At 45.1% G+C, this 18,247-nt stretch overlaps 1 protein-coding gene across 4 annotated transcripts in view; it reads left to right on the top strand.

The window, feature by feature from the left end:
- The window catches only part of TESPA1 (thymocyte expressed, positive selection associated 1), a 47,430-nt gene extending 29,618 nt beyond the window's left edge, over positions 1-17,812 (top strand). For all 4 annotated transcript variants that reach the window (XM_088661214.1, XM_088661215.1, XM_035107927.3 and 1 more), the window contains 8 exons: positions 4,235-4,419; positions 8,616-8,658; positions 11,934-11,986; positions 14,304-14,357; positions 14,533-14,569; positions 14,900-14,998; positions 15,954-16,162; positions 16,564-17,812. In XM_088661214.1, coding sequence (XP_088517340.1) covers positions 4,235-4,419; positions 8,616-8,658; positions 11,934-11,986; positions 14,304-14,357; positions 14,533-14,569; positions 14,900-14,998; positions 15,954-16,162; positions 16,564-17,264 — 1,381 coding nt within the window. In that variant the 3' untranslated portion in view covers positions 17,265-17,812. The remainder of the gene's footprint in view (positions 1-4,234; positions 4,420-8,615; positions 8,659-11,933; positions 11,987-14,303; positions 14,358-14,532; positions 14,570-14,899; positions 14,999-15,953; positions 16,163-16,563) is intronic.
- Positions 17,813-18,247: the final 435 nt, after the last annotated feature.

Below are 18,247 nucleotides of genomic sequence, written 5' to 3' on the forward strand. Positions count from 1 at the left end.
TCCATGGAAATGGTAAACCAGGAATAAATGGGGAAATATGGTGTTGGGTGAATAATAATAATAATAATAATAATAATAATAATAATAATAATATGCCCCAGCCATCTGACTGGGTTGCCACAGTCATTCTGAGCAGCTTCCCACAAAATATTAAAACACAGAAAACCTCAAATATTAAAAACCTCTCTGTTTTCATGCTGTGCAGAACTGGCATGCATGAGCAGCGCTGAGTTCACAATAAATTGCCGTGTGGAAGAGCCCCGGAAGGGATTAGAGGGACAGGAAAGAAGCAGCCTTCTATTGAGTCAGAACATTGGTCCATGGAGCTGTGTATCGCCTGCACTGACTGGCAGTGGCTCGCCAGGATTTCAGGCAGGTCTTTCCCAGCCCTACCTGGAGATGCTGGGGATTGATCCAAGGACCTTCTGCATGCAAATACAGGTGCTCTGCTGCTGAGCCGCAGCCCTTCCCCTTACAATACAGACTCTCTCAGAGGAGCTCTAGCCCTTCTCTTCTAGCTGTACCATGGAATGTCTTCAGATTTTAAAATGTCTTCCCCTACTTGCCATCTCTTTCTCTCCTGTGAACTACAAGCACTTTTCCATGTAGGGTGTGCTCACTGCTGTGTCTTTCACGTCCTTAATGAGATGAATGATGCTAAAGAAACCCAGGTCTGCACCCTCTCAGAGTGGTTAGAAGTTCCCAGGAGGCAGTACCACTCAGGTTTGTTTTCCCAGATGGGAGAGGACCAGATATTTAACAGTGCCTTTCCAACATTCACTTTATTTAAAAATCCACAGTGTATCCAAGTAGAGCTGCCTCAAATCGTGGAGAACCTATGACAGTCAGCGAAGACTGAGCTAGAGTTTCCAATGGGCTGACTCAGCATACGGCAACTCTTCCCCATTTCCATTTGCAACAGGATGAATCTGCCCATTGGCACTAATGGAAGCTTCCCTCGAATTGCAAAAAGCAGCCCTGGCGGGGCAGGGAGTGGTGGAATTCTGATGGGGACTACAGCAGAGACCCTTTCTCCCATGCAGGGGGTCCTGATCTAGTTTACTCCCACCTCCACATCAGCTCATTTGTTAAGAAACAATATGACGGAAGGCAGCCTACATGACAAACATCACGGTCTTAAATGAAACTTGGCTTATCCCACCACCCACTCTAACCGTTTCAGGCTCTTTCGATGGTCTGCTGATATAAGCTCAAACCGCAAGGAGGAAGCCAGCCTCTTGTGGCCTTGAATGCAGCTTGTGATAAGAGCTGTGCTCCTCATTCTCCTGGAGGTAAAGGGAGATGGCTCACATTACATCCAGTGCAAGTGGTCTTGGCACAGAAACAAAAAACAAACCCAAGTTCAAATGCTCAGAAAAACACTTACCTCCCAGAAGTCCCATCTGGAAGTCAGCGCAGAATCAAGTTACAGCTCCTCAGCCAAAGCAAATAAAGCCCAAACTGTGACATACAAGAAGGGATAGGCATGTCATTTTAGGGGATAAAACTTAATTTTTGTGAATTTATTCAGCGAGAGGTCTTAAAAGGTTTTTTTGAGTATGAGGAATTCAAATCTGCTTTTTAAATGACTGGACAACAGTTAGCTACATAAGTTCGCATTTGACAAAGAAGCACATAAACCGCTTTTGGACAACCAAAGAATTTTAATTTTACCTTCTGAAAATGTCATGTAATACTTAATAATAATAATAATAATAATAATAATAATAATAATAATAGAATCACAGAACTGTAGAGTTGGAAGGGACCACAAGGGTCATTTAGTCCAATCCCCTGCAATGCACATTTTTTTGCCCTGGAATCCATGACCTTGACATCAGAGATTTTTACACATCCATTTCTCTCCTCCTTCCACCCAGACAAGGCAAAGGCATTATTACAGTTCAATGATGTGTTTTAGCCAGACAAAAGTACAGTACTAGAAGGGAGCATGAAACAGGCCTGGTGTGGGATGTCATTTGGGGAGTGTTCAAAGAGCCTTATAGAGATAATATAACTGCAAGTACTCTGCAATCATTTTTACTGATTTCAATGCAATTTTACACACTTTTTCTTACCAAGAAAAGCAAAATTATATTAATTTAACCAAAATCTATTTTAAATGCCCAAGTCATGTTGCGACTTCTTAGCATCCCTCATTTTAGGAATTTGAAAGTTGAAAAATTCAACAAGTCCTAATGGGGCATGCCTTGAAAAACTAAATCACCCCAAAGAGGAACAATTGAGCTACCACTCCTCTTCAGTGGGGAACCTGTGACTCTCCAGGTGGTGTTGGGGGCTAGGGACAGGGATAAATGAGATTCAATTTGCATGGAAAGACAAACTTAGGAAACTTGCCTTTCCTGAAACAATATGCAAACTGAAACCCACAAAAAAATGCAGCTGATGAAGAAATGAAGAGAACAGAGCTGGAAAGATGAAAAACTCAGAGGAGCTGAAAGCGACATATTTGCCCAACCCTAGCTGGCTCTGAAGAGAACTGAAGACCAACAGCAGCTGGAGGGCTGCAAGTTCTCCATCATTGCTGTAGCCCTTTGGAATAGGGAGGCCTCATGCAGGATTGATCTCCCCCTGGGGGGGGGGCATTGGGATTCTCTGTGCAAGATCATTGCAGAAACATAACCATCACCCTGAAAGAGCTGTCCTGATGCTGCTGTTCGGGTTATGGTTACCAGATTTTTTCCAATGAATCTGGGGACACTTTTTTAAAATAAAAAAATTTCATGGTTTATTATCCCTAATTACATCTATACATCAGCTGTTTTGCTGTCTGGAGGAGGAGAGAAACCTTGGGGGGTGGGTAGAGTTGGAAGCAGAGTTTGAGAATACAACAGTGGCATCAGGGCCGTCTTAAGCAGGTCAAGCGCCCTGGCGCCGTGGTGCGCAGATCGCTCCGGCGCCCCCACCCCGCTTCTTCCCATGGCTGGTGGGTGGGCACAGCGTGGTTTCTGCGCAGCTCCGCAGTGCAGCGCCCCCCTGCCAACCCGGCGCCCCTCACCACCCAGCCTACCCCTAGAGCCAGCCCTGAGTGGGATGATCACAGAATCACAGATTTGTAAAGGACCTCTGAGGGGCATCTAGGCCAACCCCCTGCAATAGAGGTACCTCAACTCAAGCAGCCTCAACTTAAAGCAACATAAGGCTTCCCTGCTCCAATTTGACTTCTGCAGTTCCCGGCCGTCAGGGACACACTCTTGTTCACACTCTCTCTCACGCTCAGCTGCCTGGCTCTGCACCAGCTCTGCTGCCACTCCAGTTGGCTGAGGGGATTGAAGTCATCTCACCACTCCGCACCTTGCCCAGCAAAGAAACCACACACCTTGTGCCCCTCCTGGACAACGGTGTGCTGCCCGCCCGTGACTCCCGAGTCTCCCCTGATCTCCTGCCCCCTTCCCCCTTCATTTTGAGAGTTTCACAGGGTGCGAAAGAAGAGCTTTGCACCTTGCCCAGCAAAGAAACTGTGCACCTTGTGCCCCTCCTGGGCAACGGCCGCCCACCCGCGATCTCTCAAAACGAGACGCACCCTCCAGCTGCATATTACTCCAGGAGAGCAGGGTGTCACATTTCCCAGGGACATTTAATGAAACCCGAGGACATTTAATGAAATCCGGGGACATTCCAGGGACAGAATTTGTCCGGGGACAGATGTGCAAATCCAGGGACTGTCCCCGGGAAACAGGGATGTCTGGTAACCCTAGTTTGGGTGCCCATTGTTCGTAGAGTGCATTGCACTAGTCTGAGTGAGAGATAACTAGGGCATGCACCACTCTGCTTAGAGAGTCTGCAGGCAGGTAAGGTCTGAGCCAGTGTCCCAAATGGAGCTGGTAGACAGCTGCCCTGTACATAGAATTGACCTACGTCTCCATGGACAGCTGCATAAATGGTGCAAAGCAAATTTAAGATGAGAAAATGGAGAGAAAACAAAATGGTCAGATCTGTCCACCCCCAACTTTTAACCAAAACTCCAGTTGTTTGCCTGCTCTGGGCAACTCAGCAACTGGCCTAATGAAGGAATGTTCTACCAGGAACCATAGCTATCTCTTTGACTGTGAAGTATACTTTCTGGGATGGTGGTGGTGAAGAGAAACTCCTTGCCCAGGATATGAAAAGGCAGTCAAGTAACTCAAAACTGCCCCAAGTGGGCAAGATTGATAACTGATACAAAGCTGAGCATCCTATGACCTCAGCACCCTGACATTTTGTTCTCCCCTAGGGTCTTGCCAGTCATGGACAACAACTTCACCTCCTGGCTGAGCCACTCTTCCTGGGAGCGCCGGAGGGCATGGGCCAAGCCAAGTGTGGCTGTAGAAGAAGAGGGGTCCCATGCTGAAGAGGAGGCATCCCGCACAACCCAAGAAGCTCTTGAACCCTCATTCTTGGAGGATGGTTTCTTGCAAGGTGGGAAAACTGCTTACACACATTCACACCTACTCTCATTATGTAATAATATTTCAGTGTGAGGTGCTTTCAGACAGTGTATACAATCTCCATGGATTGTAGACAAGCTGTTTTATGGGGGTGGTAGGGAGAAGATGACACAGGCTAAGTGAGCTGAACTTGGGTCCCACTGACATCAATGGCCCAATTTTTCATTCCTTTAGTTCAGCTTGCTTTGATGCATCCTTTTGTTTGTGGGGCTTCCCTTAGGCCTCTGGATGGCCATTCTGAGAAGAGGGTGCTGAATTAGATGGATTTTTGGCCTGATTCAATAGGGCCAACTCCTTGAGCCTGTATCATCTATAACTCTCTATCTATCTATCTATCTATCTATCTATCTATCTATCTATCATCTATCATCTCCCGCTCTGGTCAGACCTCACCTGGAATACTGTTTCCAGTTCTGGGCACCACAGTTCAAGAAGGATACTGACAAGCTGGAACATGTCCAGAGGAGGGCAACTAAAATGGTCAAAGCCCTGGAAACAATGCCTTATGAGGAACGGCTTAGGGAGCTGGGCATGTTTAGCCTGGAGAAGAGAAGGTTAAGGGGTGATATGATAGCCATGTTCAAATATATAAAAGGATATAGAAGAGGGTGAAAGGTTGTTTTCTCCTGCTCCAGAGAAGCGGACATGGAGCAATTGATTCAAGTTACAAGAAAGAAGATTCCACCTAAACATTAGGAAGAACTTCCTGACAGTAAGAGCTGTTCGACAGTGGAATTTGCTGCCAAGGAGTGTGGTGGAGTCTCCTTCTTTGGAGGTCTTTAAGCCGAGGCTTGACAGCCATCTGTCAGGAATGCTTTGATGGTGTTTCCTGCTTGGCAGGGGGTTGGACTGGATGGCCCTTGCGGTCTCTTTCAACTCTATGATTCTATTTATCTATCATCTATATCTATCTATCTATCTATCTATCTATCTATCTATCTATCATCTATCTATCTATCATCTACCATCTATCTATCAATCATCTATCTATCATCTAATATAATATTTAGAAAAAAGGAAATGCTTTGGAAGCAACCTCACTGTTTTCTGCCCAAATAAATATTTTCTTTCCAGAACTGAGCTTGGACAGAAGGTCAAAATGTTTGATGCAGAACCTGTATGTGTGTGGTGCTGATGGGCTTATCTACCCATGCTTCACCCCCAAACGTCTTGTTTTCAACCCCCATTTCAAAACTTTTCATATGCATATAATCATATGAATGAACAGATAAATGCACAAACACTAATGTGGTGTTTTAGAAAGAAAGGTGGGTGGCCTCTCTGAAATAGCAATTGGGGATGGGTGGGAAAGAAGAGAGCAATACTTACAAACTGAGTCAATTTGTTGATAGGCATTTCTGTCACTTTGGCTGTGAGCCAATACTCACACATGCAAAGACTCAACAGAGTGATGTGGTGAGAGCTTTGCTCCCATGATGCCTTTCTTCTTCCTGCATCAAGCCACCGGCCCATTAAACCCAGCCCTGTTTGTTCCCTGGATGTGTCCCTGCATTCATTGAAAAAAATCTGGTAACCTTATCCTAGAGCTGAATCTCTAACTCAGGGGTAGGTAGCCAATGTGGCATCCTCTAAATCAGGGCGTTTGAAACTGTGGTCTGGGGACTACCAGTGGTCCACAACTTCATTCAGGTGGTCCACAGCATGGGGCATTCAGTACTCATAGGGATTTTAAATTGCATCTCTAGTGCTTCTTTTATTTCTTGAGCTGTCTTGCACTGCCTTGCCATTTGAATTCTATGGGGTGCAAATTGCATTACAGTAAAATATATAGCATATGCAGGGAAATAAAAGAAGCAATAAAATACAATTAATAATTGTGCAGCATCTAGTATGTTACATTACAATTGCTACAGCAGGCAGAAAACTCATTAAGTGGCCCACCACCAGCATTTTCAAGTGGTCCATGGAGAGAAAAGTTGCTCCGGATGTTGCTGAACTCCAGTTCTCACCATTGGGCATGCTGGCCGGGGCTAAAGTGCCTAGCAACATCTGGAGGGCACTACCCCACCCTAGCCTTTTGCTAGCTGAGATTCTAGAGATTTTTAAAGCAAGCCATGAGCTCCACCACTGAGCTGTCAGCCTCCCCCATGAACTCAGGCACCCATGTATTCCCTTGAGTCATTTCAAGATCCCCTCTGCACTTCTTCCTCCCCCACTTTCTCTCACTTTTCCTTTTTCTATTACAAGTACGGAAAATGGGCAGAAGGTTTCCACTCCCCCCCCGCCCTCAGCACAAGTAAAATAACACCCATGTTACATCATGCAACTCACATGTTATTGGCAAAATGAACATAAAAAGGTGCATTTTCTGGGCAGGGGGGGGGGGACCCACTTGGACTTTGAATGCAGCAGCTTCTGCGTGTGTTGCTCTCTGAGCGATCTAACTGGGCAGGATGGCAACACATCCTTGTCTGTCAGAACATGGGTTGTGTGCGAAGAATAAACCATGGGTGAGCGTATGGGTGGAAACAGGAAAGTGGCTGTTTAGAAAGGGATGTTGTACTCTACCACCCTGCTTCCTCCTCCGTGATAGCCACCTTGAGCTGCATTTTCCTCTGCCACACTTACTCAGTAGTGACACTTTGCGGCAGCAGTCAAGGGCCTCCCTCAGCCAAACATAGCTGCCAAGTTTTCCCTTTTCTCGCGAGGAAGCCTATTCAGCATAAGGGAAAATCCCTGTAAAAAAGGGATAACTTGGCAGCTATACAGCCAAATCAGCAGGAGGCCCTGCAAATGCAACAGGGCAGACTTACCGTACTTGCATTTTTAAGTAAGTGTTCATGACCATGGTTCAGTGCAAGGCTGTTAGTTCCAGAGTCTAGAATGGTACCCCAAGCTTACATCTGGTCTCAGAGCTTGAAAGAGAAAAGCAACATGGGGAGGGCATTTCAGGAGTAGGGTTGCCAGACTCAATAGAGGACAGGACTTCTGTGCCTTTAGTTGCCCTGCTCTCCTTTGAGTCTGGAAACCTTAAAGAGAAACCAGCAGACCCTTTGCTTGGAAATTAAACAAAGGGTCTGCTGGTTTCTCTTTAAGATTTCCAGACTCAAAAGAGAGCAGGGCAATTAAAGGCACAGAGGTCCTGTCCTCTATTGAGTCTGGCAACCCTATTCAGGAGACAAGCAGGGGTGGATGGGGAAAAGGTTCAGCATCTCCTTCCCACTTGCTTTTCCTCCCCTGCAAATGGTGGTGGGGAGGGGTTTTAATTCTTCCACACTCTTTTCGTTTCCTTCACAACCTCTCCTCCCTGCTGCTTTTCAGCAAAAACATATTAGAATCTCTGATGTAGTAAAAAGCACCAGAGTTGGATTGTGAGGGAAAGCAGTGGTAAGGGAAAGGGTCATGTCTCTCTTCCCAGTACTGCTTCTCTTTTACAAATTCCCCCCTCCCATACATGTCATTTTTTTTATGCCAGCAGCTAACACAGGGTTGTTCTAACTTAGTTTTAGAATGGTGAGTGCTCATTCGTTGAGCATGGAGAAAAGAGGTCCAGCACAGCAGGCAACCATGTGGAAAAGCTGTGTACATATTTGAAAATGTTTGTTTTGGAGGTATTTTTCTTTTCCTTTTCCCTTTTTGTGTATGTATGTTTTTTCTTCTTTTTTATTGTATATATTTTATTGTGTATGTATGTATGTATGTATGTATGTATGTATGTATGTATGTATGTATGTACACACACACACACTTTTTTAAGGACAAGTAATCAGATAGCTGGAGGTAAAGCTGCTAGAGGAGGTGGTTGCAGACCTAAAGCTGCAGGGAGGGGAAGGGTTAAGCATTCTTCCGCCTGCTTCTATGCAAATTGCGCCCTCTACTGCTATGTAGCAGTTCAGCAGCAATAAGGGCTCACAGGTCCATAATGACTACCAAATAATGAGTTCATTTAATTATTCATATGTTTAAACCACATTCTTTCCATTACTCACATTCAGGTGTTCTTCCTCTTCCTCATTCTCCTTTTCTTTTGCTACTGCCTATGTAGGGGCAACATCAGGCATTCTATCAGTGTGGTTTGCTGAGAGGCTGACTAACAAGCCTTAGGTGGCTGCATTTGGATCATCACAGTAACTTATCCAGACCCTTCACTGTAGTCTGTGAGGAGCCCTATCACTAAACAGGCATCTTTTTCTTTGTTTCCAACAGGGAGCTCATCCAAAAAGATTGAGAGCTGGCTGCAGGAATGCAGGTGAGTCTACCTGAGAGAGGTCATGGAGGAGGTCACTGCCCAAAAGGATCATGACATCGTCAGAAGTTATATTTTGATTTCAAGAATCAGGAATGTTTTTACATATGCACATACTTTGCAACAGGGATAAAGAACCTGTGGTTCTTGGGGCTCAAACTCCCATCAGCCCTAGCCAGCATAGCTAATGGTCAGAGATGATGGGAGTTGTAGTACAGCAACATCTGGAGAACTATAGATTCCTAATCGCACTCAGTTCATTGCACTAGTTTTACTGGTTATAATGCAAGAGCGTCTGCCTTGATTTCTAATGTTCCTTTTTTCATTTCAGTAACTGTTGCATTATGGAAGTGTAGCTTCCAAAGGGGCCCAGGCCAGTAACACCAACACTAGCTTCACCAAATTCCTTTTCCTTAAACCCAGACATACCAAAGGTTTGCTTTCCCTTGGAATAGCCACATGCATAGTTTCCTATGGTATACAATAAAACACAGCATTCATTTTTTAAAGAAAAGTCTGCCTATATTGCTTTCCTGCCTTTTAAATCTGTAGTTTCTATTGCGTTTTGACAATCTGAAGCTCAAAAACCACAGGAACACCATGGGTGGAGGAGAGAATATTTATGGAATCTAAATATAAAACATTTCTAGATGGCAAGGATTGGGAAATGCATCTTTTGAAACGAAGCTTCCCAAGATTTTCTACAGTCTACAAGTCATTCACTGCCTTTCGTGAAATCGACTTTTTAATCTGATGTGCGTTTACAGATGCCCCACTAGGGAGAGTAATTGTATCGTTTGATGTGTGAAATCCCTACATCTACCTAACATTTTCTAGAGCAGTAGCCTTGTTTTTATGTTGTAGCAAAATCAACTAAGAGGTTTTTTCATGGCACATTAAAGACTAGCAAACATAACATAAGCTTTCGTAGACTTCAGTTAATTTTATTGTGTGTAAGAAGTATAATCTTGAATTGGCCGTCATATACTGTATATGTGTGTTCAGGGTAAAGGGTAAAGGGACCCCTGAACATTAGGTCCAGTCGTGACCGACTCTGGTGTTGTGGTGCTCATCTCGCTTTATTGGCCAAGGGAGCTGGCGTACAGCTTCCAGGTCATGTGGCCAGCATGACTAAGCCGCTTCTGGCGAACCAGAGCAGCACACGGAAACGCCGTTTACCTTCCCGCCGGCGCACTACCTATTTATCTACTTGCACTTCGACGTGCTTTTGAACTGCTAGGTTGGCAGGAAATATGTGTGTATACATCCATCTATACTAATATCGTGGTCCATGGAACACATAGTTGCTTAAATACCACAGAAATCAGTTGGCACACCTCTACATATAGAAATATAGCAAATAAATAAGGGGCTGCAGTTAGATGAGTTTGGCTGCAATCCTATATATCATAGAATTTTAGAGTTGCAAGGGACATCAAGGGTCATCTAGTCCAACCCTCTGCAATGCAGGAATCTCAGCTATACTTACCTGACATTAATTTCAGCTGAAGGGAGATTAAACATACCTACGATCATAGCTGCCAAGTTTTCCCTTTTCTCGCGAGGAAACCTATTCAGCATAAGGGAAAATCCCTGTAAAAAAGGGATAACTTGGCAGCTATGCCTACGATTAGCCTGTTAATCCCAGATGAAAGAGAGTGTTCTTGCTTATTCCCAGATATTCAGGACCTAGAAGATTTACTGTTCCAGAGAAAATAATCATGGAGCATGGTTTTAGGTGTGACCCACCTTGGATCAGCCCGCAACCCACTAGTGGGTCCTGATCCACCAGTTGAAGAACAAAATAAAAAAAATTACTTCCAGCAGCACCTTAGAGACCAATTAAGTTTGTCGTTGGTATGAGCTTTCGTGTGCATGCACACTTCTTCAGATACACTGAAACAGAAGTCACCAGACCCTTATATATAGTGAGAGGGTGGGAAGGGGTATTACTCCCTCCTTGTGGTGGGAGTGGGTGATTGACTGACTGATAGCTGTTGACGACTGTTAACGACTGCAATTGGTCTTACAGGAAAAAGCAAGGGGTGAGATGGCTAAAGATAGCGTTATCATTTATAATGAGATAAGAATCCAATGTCTTTATTCAGACCTGTTCTATCCATGGTTTTAAGCTTGGTAATAAGCTGCAGTTCAGCAACTTCTCTTTCCAGTCTATTTCTGAAATTCTTTTGTAATAAGACAGCTACTTTGAGATCTTGTATAGAATGTCCTGGGAGATTGAAGTGTTCTCCTACTGGTTTCTCTGTCTTGTGATTCCTGATGTCAGATTTATGCATAGCTGCCAAGTTCTCCCTTTTTTTTAAGGGAAATTCCATTATGCTTAATAGGCTTCCTCGCGAGAAAAGGGAAAACTTGGCAGCTATGTTTATGTCATAGAATCATAGAGTTGGAAGAGATCACAAGGGCCATCCAGTCCAACCCCCTGCCAAGCAGGAAACACCATCAAAGCATTCTTGACATATGCCTGTCAAGCCTCTGCTTAAAGATCTCCAAAGAAGGAGACTCCACCACACTCCTTGGTAGCAAATTCCACTGCCGAACAGCTCTTACTGTCAGGAAGTTCTTCCTGATGTTTAGGTGGAATCTTCTTTCTTGAAGATGTCCATTTATCCTTTGGCGTATCCTTTGTCTGGAGCAGGTGTGGGGAACCTTTGGCCCTCCAGATGTTGCTGAACTACAGCTCCCACTATCCCTGGCCATTGGCCATGTTTACTGGGCCTGATGGGAGTTGTAGTTCAGCTATATCTGGAAGACCAGAGGTTCCCCACACCTGGTGTAGAGTTTCACTCCACACACAGTACTGACATTGCATTGCCATTTGTGGATCTCCTGGGCTGCAGGGCTTCAGATCTGTAAATGGGAGGTTGGCACTGACTTAGGGCGACCAGGGCCAGTTCAAGACATTTTACTGCCTGAGGACAAGATGTTGCTCTCTCCCAAGGAACATATGGAAGCCAATTGGACTGGGATTTTCCTTCAATACTAGTGAATGGACGGTATCCTCCACTGCACTAGAGGACAGGAGGCTAGTGTAGGGGTCCCAGGGTAGCCATGTGGCACTCAGAGCTATCCGTCCCCTGCAGCTTGGCATCTGCTGCCTTGCTTGGTCTAATGCAGCACCAGCCCTGATGGTGCCACTGTTTGCTGATGTTCCTTAATTGTCTGTGATGTTCCGGCTAGGTCCTAGGAGAAAAATGGCAAAATGATTTAGGAACTCCTATAGCTGTAATGATGCAGCTCTTGATTCTGGCTTTCAGCTCTTCACTGGACCCCTTCTCAGAGAGCATCTCTGCTCCGGGTGCCTATGCTGGTAAGTGCTTTCTGCAATTTCTGTTTGTTATTTGCTCGGTCTGCCTTCCCAAACATGAAGTAAGGTAGGCTAAAGCTTGGACTGCATACACAACATACGTTAAAAGCACATTTTGAGCGTGCGCACACCCAAACAAAGAGTCCCGTTGAGTGTAGTTTATTAAAGGGTGCTGGGAATTGTAGCTTTCTGATAGGTAAAATACAGTTGGGGGATGTGGGGAATGTGTGTATGAACAGTGCTTAGCTTATTTTTGGGTTGCTATTTTGTTAATACTGTTGATATTATTTTATAGATTATAAATGATGTATTGGCTTGTTAATCATATACAGTAATATTACTTTTGCTTTAATTGTGATAGTTACAGGTAGGTAGCCGTGTTGGTCTGACGCAGTCAAAATAAAAATAAAAAATCCTTCCAGTAGCACCTTAGAGACCAACTAAGTTTTTAGTTGATGTTTTTTTAAGAGTGTTTTATAGGTTGGACTTGTTTTTATTGATGATTTGTTAATTATTCTATATGATTTATGCTGTATTTGTGATGTTCTATTATGTTATTTTTTATTGTTTGAAAGCTGTTTTGGAATTCATTTGAATAAAAAGCAACACAGAAATATAATCAACCAATCAATGTTTTTTCTATTTTTTCTTAATTTTTTTTTTAAATTTTCAATTACTAAGGTCCAATAACAGCCACATCTTATCAATGTCAAATTACAATTCATAACCAAATATATATAAATTATAAGGTCAATTATATAATTTTGTGACTTCCCATGTTCTGGGTTTCAGAGTGCAAAGTTATTATTTCTTCCTGCTTCCGAAATCTTGATTAATCCAATTACATTCAGTCCTGATCGTAGTCTCTTATCAACAACTACAGAGTTCTGGACTTCCATTCGTATTAACACGTTTAATAAATTTTATTTCTGCAGAAGGAGTTCTATATCCTGTAAATTGCCTGTGTGAGAAGTTTATTTTTCCATTTGTTTCTTCATTTCTCCTGTTCTGATCATGTCATACGCAGCATCTCTACTTCCACTTTTTGCTCTTTCTCTTCCTCTGTTCCTGTGTAATTCCAGCTGTGTCACTTGCCATCTTTGCTTGCTTGTGTATAGATAAAGAGTAATCTGGCTTCCCCACCATAGCGCCAGTTTCTCCTTCTCCTCCAACCCTTAAATCACTAACAATCTGGCATCCTGCCGAAGCTATAGCCAATCTTCAAAGCTCATAGTCCGAATTGCAATAAGTGGAAGTTCAGTGCTTTAAATCCTTTCAATATTCTCACACAGTTCTATTTTCATATTAATCCATAAATATAATCCCACTCTCTTTTTCTCCTCTTGCTTTTTATCAGTTTGTTGGCATTCAGGGGGAGGTTTGCTGAATCATTTATGTAACAAACATGGTATATATAAATGGCTCCCCTCCCCCCTCACATACGATATTTTTCTACAAAGGAAATCTTTCCAGTTCTAAACGTTGCGATTCAGTAGCTGATTCACTTGGCAGTTTATAATCTTGTCCCATCCATCCTGCACACGTCTGTAAATTAGAGCCAATTTCACCCTAATAAATAGGAGAGCCTCTGCAAAGTGCTTTGGCACCCAGCGTCTCCCATGCCGGAGCGAGAGCCAAGATGATCTGCAGGTGAAGCTCACTCCCCCAGGGGCCCTGGGGGGGGGAATTGCAAGGACAATTCCCCTCAAAATCACCCTTGTTTTTCTCCGCAAATGATCTCCGCTAATGTGGGAGCTTCACCCATTAAGGCAGGAAGCACTGGACGTCATCAATGTTTTTTTCTAAAAAATATTGAAAGGCAAGCCACTGTTGTTTTTGGTATTGTTTCAAAACCTACTTTAGTTATTTTTATTGTTTGCTTGTAATTCGCCTCGCAATGATTTTGAAAAGTGATTCATAATTTAATTAAACAATAATACATACTAATTTGAGGGGGAAATCAAGGGGCTTTATAAGGCACAAAACTGCTCTCCCCTTCACTGGAAATCTTATTCAGAAACTCATTAGGATTCTGAAATTTCAGCAGGCATTGCTTGCAAACTTACAAGCCTATTTTCACAAGGATTAGAAAGAAAGAAAAATCTGAGCATTTTAGGAAGCTGAATTCTACACTTTATGGATTTCCTGTTCTTCTGTGGAACTGAAGCCTTCACACAGCCCTGCCCATGTAGAGCTGTGTTGTGGCATGTCCATAATAAAACTGCATAGAGAAAGCCACTCAGCCTTTTGATCACACCCAGTCCCTTTTCCACCTGTGGATGCTTGCTCTGGGTGACTATGTATTTGTGTTATCCTGTAGGATCCTGCAGCAACAGAACCAGCTTTGAAGATGACCTTAGCCTGGGAGCAGAAGGTAAGTGATGAGGATGAGTGTGAGCAAGCCTTCTTTCCAGATGGCCCATGGATGGATGGCAAGAATGCTAATTTGATGGTGCAACTCTGTCAATATACTCCTTGGCTGTCAGCTCTCTTTGTAGGAATGCAATGTATCCTTTGCTCATGAGAGACCTTTCTTTTCTTCTTTCCAGCAATGGTGCTACTGGACAAAGACAGAGCTGAGCCTAGGTGAGAAAGAAGAGCTAAGGATAACCTCTAGCGTTGCTAGAGCCAAAGTTTGGACAAATCTGAAATCCAGCCATTTTTCAGAATTTGAATTTGTTTTGGGGGGGGCAGCGCCCCCCCCTGAGATTTCTAGTTTTACTTCTGAAATGAGGTACTGGCTGCATATTTGTCTAATAACTTTGTAAGGTGTTGTCACACTAGCAGTCTGGTGCAAGTGTGCAGCTGGCTATGACTGCCAGCTTGTCCTCCCTTTTGGTCTTCCTACATGCACACCAAAAGGGATGTGGGTGTGCATGCAGATGTGTCTCTTCACTGTCTCTTCTTCCACGGCAGGTCCCAAAAGCATACATTCTGGCCTTCCCAACATCTCAATCTGGATCACAGCATGACTTCCAGTGCCGTCTCAGGCAGCACTAACAAGACCAGCTCCAGGTAAACATGGATCGTATTGTGTAGGACTTGGACTGGCTTAAAGATCTACCTACACCACTAACAAACCAGCAGTGATTGGAGCAGAGGGATGGTACCTAGCCTCTGGTCTGTACATTGGAGGCAGCTGACCTGGTGCCCTCTGGATGTCATGGACCACAACTCCCACCATCCCTGACTGTTAGCTGAGCAGGCTGGGGCTGATGGGAATTGTGGTCCAACAACATACAGAGGGCTCTGTGTTTGCTATCCCTACCAGGCACCACAGGGGCGTACCCAGGATCCAAACTGGGGGGAAGGGGTGGGGCCAAGGCACGGGAGGGAAGGGAAGGGAGGAAGCGCCCACGGCGGGGCGGGGGAAGAGCCAGAGCGCGATGGCTGCCAGGCGAGGGGACTGCCGCTGGCAGCAGCAGGATCAGCAGCAGCGGGGGAGTCTCCAGAGGCAGGCGGCGGCAGAGGAGCACAGCCCAGCGGAGTGCGAGTACGGCGTTCCCACCAGCTGCGCCCTCCAGCTTCCCGCCGCGCTCTCTGGTTCCCCACCACGCTTGACTTTGCCGGAGGGCGCAGCGGGGAGCTGGAGGGAGGGTGCAGCGTGGCGGGCGGGAACGGCGAGCCCGTGCTCCGCCAGGCTGTGCTCCGCCTCCGCCTCTGCCCGCTGGCAGTGCCGCTCTCGTGCGCCGGCCCTGCTTCTGGGGGGGGCAGCTGCCCCCCTGCCCCCCGCTGGGTACTCCCATGAGACACCACCATGAATCTTATTGCAAGCACCCTATTTCACCACACAAGGCTGTGAGGAAGATAAATTGGGGGTGAGGAAATCCCACAGGTGCCGCCCGTTATTCTCTGAAGGAAAGGGGCTTGTGGACATGCCTAGGGGTGTATTTGTGGGGCTATGACCTGAAAATGGTTCAGTAATCAGTTGGGACACTCCTGCATTCACACTCTGATCTTCTCTGCCTAGCATCTCTGAGGTGCTGGACCTCTGTGAAGCTGATGCTGAGACCATCTTGTGCAACCTGGGCTTCGTACAAGAGGAGACACAGGCTGCATCTTGGATCCCATCTCGGTTCTTCTCAGTTCCCTCCCAAGCTGAGGGCATTGATTTCCAGCTCTTCCTCAGAGCCCAGGTGCAACGGTTAGAGACGGAGGATCCTTGCTTGATGTTAGCAAGTAAGTGCCACAAGCATTTCATGGCTGGCAAGTTCTGGGACTGTGATATCAAAGGGTGATGCTCAGAGCATGTAGAGAAGTTCCCATGTTCAACCCTTGGCAAGAAAAGCAGGTGATGGGAAAGGACCTCTGTTCTTGATAGAACACAGGAAAGCAGGTAGAACTGGGACCAGGAGCAGAAGACAGGACCAAACAAAAGCCTTTGCTTAGGCAAGAGGAAGACAGAAAAAAACTAGAACCCAGGAAAATGAAATCAGGCCTAGTTTTCAGGTGTGTGTACAGTCCCTGCCATACGGATGGGACCTGGAAGAGCTGGAAGCTAGGGTCATAGAATCATAGAATCATGGATTCTTGGATCTACACTGGTCTTCCTCTGACACTTTCTATTCTTCCTTTCACAGGTCGGTTCAAGCAAGTCCAGACTCTGGCTGTAACAGCTGATGCTTTCTTCTGCCTCTACTCTTATGTGTCTAAGACTCCCATCCAAAAGATTTCCCCTGCCCACTTGTTCTGGGCTTTCCCAGACATCCCAGATTCTTGGGATGTTCCTTCCCAGGCAGAATCTCGGTCTCCTCTCAAGCGTTTGCAAAAAGCCATTTCCACGATGTGCTTGTATACTTCTGTCCAAGGAGGGCCTCAAGGACCTTCTGCTGTACCATCTTCTATGAGCCGTCTGGAACGGGTAGTGTGGGAGGTGATGGAAATGGCCTGCAGAGACAAGTTCCACCTTGACGTGGAAGGCGTGAAGGATGAGACTCACACAGCGCTCCCTGAAGTCCCCTTCCATCATGGTGGAATGGGAAGTGACTCTTCAGAGTCTACCATAGTGGATCTGGCTCCTGTGATTTCTTCCCCCTACTGCCCTGAAGCTACATCTCATTCAAAGTTGGAAACGTGGCTTTCTCACTGCATGGGTAGAGAAAGCATGGAGGGGCCAGACCACCTTGGCCATCGAGAACTGTACTGTTATGGACACCATTCTCTAGAAGTGGTTTCATCTCCAGAGGAAAGCAGTGAAGAATCCCTTGGGGAGTGGTCAGCAGAAAGGGACTCACCCACCAGAGGGGAGAACTGTATGGACATCTTGACAGATTTGAGGTAGCACAGTGGCTAAGAGTGTGAGCCATAAGCCAGAAAGCTGGCAGATCAAATGCTGCTTTCATTGTGAACTTAGCAGTGATCTGCTACATGTTCGAAAGCACATCAAAGTGCAAGTAGATAAATAGGTACCGCTCCAAGTGAGAAGGTAAAGGGCGTTTCCGTGCACTGCTCTGATTCGCCAGAAGCATGCTGGCCACATGACCTAGAAACTGTATGCCGGCTCCCTCGGCCAATAAAGCGAGATGAGCGCCGCAACCCCAGAGTCGTCCGCGACTGGACCTAATGGTCAGGGGTCCCTTTACCTTTAAAAACAGTGTGTTTCCACCGACAATTTCTTTTGTCATCTAGCTCAAATATTGATTCAAGAGATTGTCTAATTAAATGCTAAAAAATATAAAGGCATGTGGGGATATCTGTTGCATCAACATGTGACTTATGGAACTGAAAGTAAAAAGAGCAATTTCCACAGGGGAAACTTTCCACACCATTTCTGAAATGTCATGTAAATTTTAAATTTTAAATTATTAAAATGTACTCTTCATTATTTGACAATAGTTGTTTCTAACTGTTTTTATCAATAATTTTCTGGTTTTATTCTTTTTCTAAACTGCTTTGAGGTGGTTGGTTGTTTCACAGTCAAGCAGTATGTAAATTTAATGAAATAAAATAAATTGTATAAGGAAGTTTTAAGGGTAAAGCATGAAGGATAAATTCTGTGGGTGGAAATCAGTGCTGCACTCCTCCAATGATTCATAAAATCACAGAATTGTGGAGTTGGAAGGGTATTCTAGTCCAACCCCCTCCAATGCAGTAATCTCAACTAAAGCATCCATGACAGACCCAACCTCTGCTTAAAAACCTCCATTGAAGGAGAGTCCACCACCTCCCGAGGGAGTCTGTTCCACTGTCCAGTGCACTAGATTTCTGTTGATGCAGCCTAGAATAGCATTAGCTTTTTTGATGCTGCATCACCTTGTAGACTGC

This window comes from Zootoca vivipara, chromosome 2, assembly GCF_965207765.1.
Source record: "Zootoca vivipara chromosome 2, rZooViv2.hap1.1, whole genome shotgun sequence".
NCBI classification, from domain to species: Eukaryota; Metazoa; Chordata; class Lepidosauria; order Squamata; family Lacertidae; genus Zootoca; species Zootoca vivipara.